General features: G+C 42.5%; 1 protein-coding gene across 2 annotated transcripts in view; it reads left to right on the forward strand.

Annotated features, from left to right (window-relative positions):
- The window catches only part of LOC146967290 (vinculin), a 29,743-nt gene extending 23,638 nt beyond the window's left edge, over positions 1–6,105 (forward strand). For both annotated transcript variants that reach the window (XM_085761942.1, XM_085761941.1), the window contains exons 12-21: positions 471–670; positions 1,589–1,717; positions 1,871–2,020; positions 2,150–2,258; positions 3,158–3,460; positions 3,561–3,685; positions 4,254–4,436; positions 4,523–4,726; positions 4,852–4,956; positions 5,069–6,105. In XM_085761942.1, coding sequence (XP_085618068.1) covers positions 471–670; positions 1,589–1,717; positions 1,871–2,020; positions 2,150–2,258; positions 3,158–3,460; positions 3,561–3,685; positions 4,254–4,436; positions 4,523–4,726; positions 4,852–4,956; positions 5,069–5,215 — 1,655 coding nt within the window. In that variant the 3' untranslated portion in view covers positions 5,216–6,105. The remainder of the gene's footprint in view (positions 1–470; positions 671–1,588; positions 1,718–1,870; positions 2,021–2,149; positions 2,259–3,157; positions 3,461–3,560; positions 3,686–4,253; positions 4,437–4,522; positions 4,727–4,851; positions 4,957–5,068) is intronic.
- The last annotated feature ends 298 nt before the right edge of the window (positions 6,106–6,403 follow it).

Raw genomic sequence — 6,403 nt, forward strand, 5'->3', positions numbered from 1 at the left:
GTGTATTGTGTTGTAGTAATGGGAATGGAAACTATAAGCAACATCCAGTGGTGTAATACCGGTGGTATTTAAAAATCAGCACGAGTAAAGATGGCAGAAAGAGAGCAGCACTGTTTGGTCGACAGGAAGAACATGTTCTGTAGTGTACTGTGTAGGAACATGAGGAGCAAAAACATGTGCAAGGTTTTCCATTATAAGACAGCGTACTGCATAGAAATATTCATATAAAATAGAAGACACACAAAAATGCTATACAAAGTCGTTTGTCTTATTCATCTAAAGTAGTAAGACCATTGTGCACTGGTTTGGGGTGACTAGGTCACGTGATTGAAAAAAAAAATTAATATAAAATGGATTAAGCATGACTTGGAAGCTACCGAATTGAATGATTATAATGCTAATCAGTGAAGAAAGCTGATAATTTATTGTGAGTGTTTTACATTGATACGTGTGTGTGTGTGTGTTCCCAGGCCAGGCAGCCATCCGCGGCCTGGTGGCAGAGGGCCGCAGGCTGGCCAACGCTCTGCCGGGCCCCTACAGGCAGGAGCTGCTGGGTAAATGCGAACTGGTGGAGCAGCTTATGGCCCAGCTGGCTGACCTGGCTGCCCGCGGCGAAGGGGACTCCCCCCAGGCACGTGCTGTGGCTCAGCAGCTCCAGGAGGCCTTGAAAGTAAGACAGCTCACACTCAACAGCCTCATTTCCCATTTAGACCTGTAGCTTTTACTTCAATAGATCAGGATTCATTCATGGAGACAGTCAAACAACCCCCTCTGCTGGTTACAGAGGGGTGGAGGGAAAAATGGAAAAAACTGTAAACATTGTTATGCTGATGTGGGGAAATGGGTAACTCAAGGAAAATCACCCATGTGTTTAATTATGAAGGCAATAAGACATTAAGAGCACAATTACATAATGTATTTTTTGGATGTGAAATGTCAGATTTGTGATAATGAAAGAAAAGTAATCTGAACAGCTACAGAAGGAGCAACAGTTTGGGAGTTCCCCTAGTTTCAAACTGATTTAGAAATAATATGACGCAGTGTGAGAAACTTCTTTAAACTCTAAAAATAACATTGTTCTGAGAAGTTTTTCCTACTGTACTTCCCTAAAAGTCTGCACATTGTTCAAAATGAATCTAAAGTCTAGACAAACAATGCATGTACCAACAAATGTCATCAGATTAAATATGATAAAAGCAGTAAAAGGTGTAATATTCTCACTCACTATAAATTGTATAAAATGTAGACGTTGTAAGAAAAAATTGTATTGTAGGTTTTATTTGAACATTTCCTCACTCCCCACACCTGTTTCTACAAAATAAAACATTTATTATTTACAGTACAAGTGTCGGTTTCAGTTCCAGTTCTGAAACAGCTGCTGATTAATGTGGTAGTTGTCCTGCAGAAAATAGATCAACAAACATTTTTGACAGCAATATTGAACTTTAAGCTGGTTCTAAAGGAAGAAAATCATCACTGTTCACTTAATATTTTTGAGTTCTCTAAAATACATCAATCTGACAATCTGCCTGTGAGTGTGCTGACTTGTTGTGACATCTGTTTACCCCCCTACCTCTCTTTCTCCCAGGACTTGAAAGGGAAAATGCAGGAGGCGATGACTCAGGAGGTTTCTGACATCTTCAGTGACACCACCACACCCATCAAGTTGTTGGCAGTAGCTGCCACGGCCCCCCTGGACACCCCCAACAGAGATGAGGTCAGTGGTGCAGGCCTCCTCACTGTGATCTCACTGTGTGCTGAGCCTCATTCAGTGTTTTGTTATGTTGTGTTATGTTTATTGGCATGGTGTTACAGCTGTATTATTTTCCACTGCCCCTTTTGGTTAATTGTTTCATTTGATCATGTGTAGGTCTTTGATGAAAGGGCTGCCAACTTCGAGAACCACGCCAATAAACTTGGCACCACAGCAGAGAAGGCCGCTGCCGTCGGCACTGCCAACAAGAGCACAGTGGAGGGAATCCAGGCCGCCGTCAAGTCAACCAGAGATTTAACACCACAAGTATGTCACAGTTTAGTGTTTATATCGTTTCCGTTTGTGTCTGCCCTCCACTTTCTCTCTTGCTTCTCAAGCCAAATCCTGAGAAGTTGCCAACGAACTGATAAATTACTATGTGGAATTGTTTTTCAGGTGGTTTCTGCCGCTCGTATTCTGTTGAGAAACCCTGGCAATCAGGCTGCGTATGAACATTTCGAAACCATGAAGAATCAGTGGATTGATAATGTGGAGAAAATGACAGGTAACGGTGCCATAAAGATGCTGTAAATGACATCCAAACCATAACTCTGGGCATAATGTTAGTTAGTTAGTTAGTTAGTTAGTTAGTTAGTTAGTTAGTTAGTTAGTTAGTTAGTTTCATTTATTGTCCATGATGTGGAAATTTGTCTTTGGTCTCATAAAAAACAACAAGCAGGACAACAACAACAACACTTACACACAGACATTTTCAGGGCAAAAAGCAGGACAGCAGTGGCAGTTACATTAAAACACATCAACGGGACATGGTGTTCAGTGCCCCAATTGCATTAGGGATGAAGGAATTTTTAAAAAATATTACAATTTGCCCTTGGCACTTGGTAACGTCTACCAGAGGGAAGAAGTTCAAACTCCCTATTGAGTGGATGAGAGGGATCGTTTGCTATTTTAACAGCTTTTTTCCTAAGCATTTGCTTGTACATGTACATACAACTTAATTGTTTCTGTCCCTATGATTTTTGAGGCGAGGTTTACTATTCTCTGTAGCTTTCTTCTTCCTTTTATGTTTAGATTACCATACCACATTGCCTTTTTAAAAGTTAAGATGCCCTCTATCAGGTTCTTATAAACTGTTTCCATAATATGCTTGGAAAACAGTTGCGCAGTAGGTGAAGACGTTGGTTACAAGTTTCAAAAATATAGTCTGTGTTTTCACTGAAATTTAGGTTACAATCAATATACTGTATGTACCTAAATATTTGAACTTGTTTACTACCTCTACAATTTGTCCCCTAATTATAAGGGGCTGCACAGGGTCCTTTTCATGAAAGACAAGTTCCTGTGTTTTTGTTACATTGATCTCTAAGAAACTTTCATCGCACCACTTCTGGAGAGAAGTGTGCGATTCATAATTCATTATATTAACACATAATGGATCTTTAGGTTTGGTGGACGAGGCCATCGACACCAAATCTCTACTCGACGCCTCAGAGGAGGCCATCAAGAAGGACCTGGAGAAGTGCCGTCTGGCCATGGCCAACCACCAGCCTCAGATGCTGGTCGCCGGCGCCACCAGCATCGCCCGCAGAGCCAATCGCATCCTGCTGGTGGCCAAGCGAGAGGTGGAGAACTCTGAGGATCCCAAATTCAGGGAGGTGGTGAAGGCCGCATCCGACGAACTGAGCCAGACTATTTCTCCCATGGTGATGGACGCTAAGGCTGTGGCTGGAAACATCCACGATCCAAGTACGTACGCTGATGTTGCTCTCAGACTTTAAGATTTATGTTTGTGTTTTGTGTGGAACGTGTGTGATTAGTTAGTTAATGTGCTTGTGTTGAACTTTAGGTCTTCAGAAGGGCTTCCTGGACTCAGGTTATAAGATTCTTGGTGCTGTAGCGAAGGTGAGGGAGGCCTTCCAGCCACAAGAGCCAGACTTCCCACCTCCTCCTCCTGAACTGGATCAGCTTACTGTAAGTCTTTATTTTTCTTTGTTTGGAAATGATGACAAAGAAACTGCTAGAATCAAACCAGATATAACAGATTTTTTAAATTTATTTTTATTTTTTTTTACTTGTTAAAGGGACAACAAGGAGTTTTGGAAAAGCGAATCGTTTTCACACTACATTTATGAGCCTCCGCGCGCACCGTGAAATTCTTTGACCGGCGCAAGACGGACTCATGTTTTCATTCATCAAGAATTAAAGTCAGAGGTTCGAAGACGATCACATACCGTCGTAGTTCCATAAATGGCGATTCGGCTGCGTTTTTCTCATGACTCGCCACGAAACCGAAAGTAAAGAAACGCTGGTTGGCTCAACCAGCATCTCCGCCACCACTAATAGTAACAAAATAACGATAAAGACAAAACGATATATTTATCGAAAATGGGCCCATTAACAAGCGTGGGAAACGTAGATTCATCCACATTAATGTGAGACTTTTTTATAACCAAATAGAAACTCCTCGTTGTCCCTTTAATTGTTCCAAATCATAAGACCACATACAGTATTACTCAATCACTTTGACTTGTTCTCATAGCTCAACGATGAATCAGCACCTCCCAAGCCTCCTCTTCCTGAGGGTGAGGTTCCACCCCCCAGGCCTCCCCCTCCAGAGGAGAAAGACGAGGAGTTCCCTGAGCAGACCGGGGATATGGTGAACGAGCCCATGATGGTGGCTGCCAGGCAGCTCCACGATGAGGCTCGCAAATGGTCCAGCAAAGTGAGTCAACACAGACAAGGAGACTTTTTCATTTGAAGCCCAGTGCTAAGGGTATTGATTGTTTTCCTGTTGTATGTACCTCCCAGGGTAATGACATCATTGGCGCTGCCAAACGAATGGCCTTGCTCATGGCTGAGATGTCACGTCTGGTGCGTGGAGGCAGCGGAAACAAGCGCGCCCTCATCCAGTGCGCCAAGGACATTGCTAAGGCTTCTGATGAAGTCACACGGCTGGCCAAGGAGGTGGCCAAGCAGTGCACCGACAAGCGAATCCGGACCAACCTGCTCCAGGTCAGTTCAGTCAGTCTTTGTCAGAGGAAGGTCGGACAATAGCTTTTCAACCGTGGAAAGGAAAGACTATATTTGTCTCGGTGTCAGTTTTCTTAAACTCTGCTGACTCTCTGTCCTCGTTTCAGGTGTGTGAACGCATTCCCACCATCAGCACTCAGCTCAAAATCCTGTCCACGGTCAAGGCCACCATGTTGGGTCGTACCAACATCAGCGAAGAGGAGTCAGAGCAGGTGAGCAGAGTGTTTTTTTCCCCCCATTAATTCCCTAAAACGGCCGTTTAAGAAGAATCATTCCAGTCTCTTTCATCACTAAATAAATCTATCTTCACTTTCTCTCCACCAGGCCACTGAGATGTTGGTCCACAATGCTCAGAACCTGATGCAGTCTGTGAAGGAGACGGTGAGGGAGGCCGAGGCAGCTTCCATTAAGATCCGGACAGATGCAGGTTTCACCCTCCACTGGGTCAGGAAGACCCCCTGGTACCAGTAAGAGAAGAGCCACTGTTCCTCTGCCTCATGCTGGCTCTGTCCAGCTGTCCAGGAGGACACTTACCGGACAGATTTATACTTTATCGGAGATATGATGATATCGGTGCCCTTCACCCTAATACGGGCAAAGTTTCTCTATTAGTCCCATGTCCTGTCTGTAACAGTTGCTGTTCTAGTAGAATGTAAACAATGGGACTATCAGTACGAGCTATGGGTTAGATACTTATTCTGGGAACGTCTTTTTTTTTTCTAAAGTGTGTAAAAAATGTATTTTAAAGCTTATTTTGACAAATCCCAGGAAAATATATATATTTTTTGATTAGAGGTTGGATTTCATATGATGTAAGGTTGATTGTTTTTGGTCTCTTCTGGACGCAAACCACAGTAAGTTAAATTTAAATGAGATTTTCTCAAGAGACATTTTTATATCTTTGTACTGATAATTTTATTATGATTATCATTCATTCACCTTTGCTAGGAGAAGCACATAATCTGTAGGAGTTGTTACAAATACAGTATAGGCCTACGCTCAGCACACACTAAATATATTAAGTGGTATTATGTCTGTTTACACTATTCTTTATTATCACAAGTGAAAGAGAAACACTGTTCCTTATTTTACATTTTATAATGCAATTGTAATAATTGTTTTTTGTCTTCAAAGTTCTGCCAAAGACAGTGCGCCATGATCTTTGAAAGGGCTAGTTATTTAGAAAAGCTAATTCATTCAACTACAATCTCTACAGCAGGTAAAGAGGAGAAGCGCTTGGAAGCTTGCATTCTACATAATGTTTTGTTTCACATGTTGCGTTGAGATTACGTCGTGTAATAACCAGGCTTAGTGCAGGCGCTTGGGTCGCTTATGCCTCGGGCCGGCTCTGCCAACAGAAATAGATTTCGCTTAATCATCACGTCACGAAACGCTGTCTTTATTTCACAGAGCATAAAACTTTTCTCATTATGTCTGAACTTGGTGCCTTTTAATAGGAAGAACTGTTCAGTGTCTGGAGGTAGAGAAGGGTGATGGTGGTGGTGGTGGATGGGTGGTACTGAATATTTTAGGTTTTTCAGTCTGCTACATCAATTAAACAGGCGTGACAGGCTAACACTGTCTCTTCGGGCAGTGATGGACCTTTTCTCATTTCAACACCATGTGGAAGTTCGTTAATGTACCAGATTATCACGGTTT

The sequence above is a fragment of the Trachurus japonicus genome, chromosome 19 (genome assembly GCF_045865225.1).
Source record: "Trachurus japonicus isolate A0001 chromosome 19, Traja_1.0".
Taxonomy (NCBI): Eukaryota; Metazoa; Chordata; class Actinopteri; order Carangiformes; family Carangidae; genus Trachurus; species Trachurus japonicus.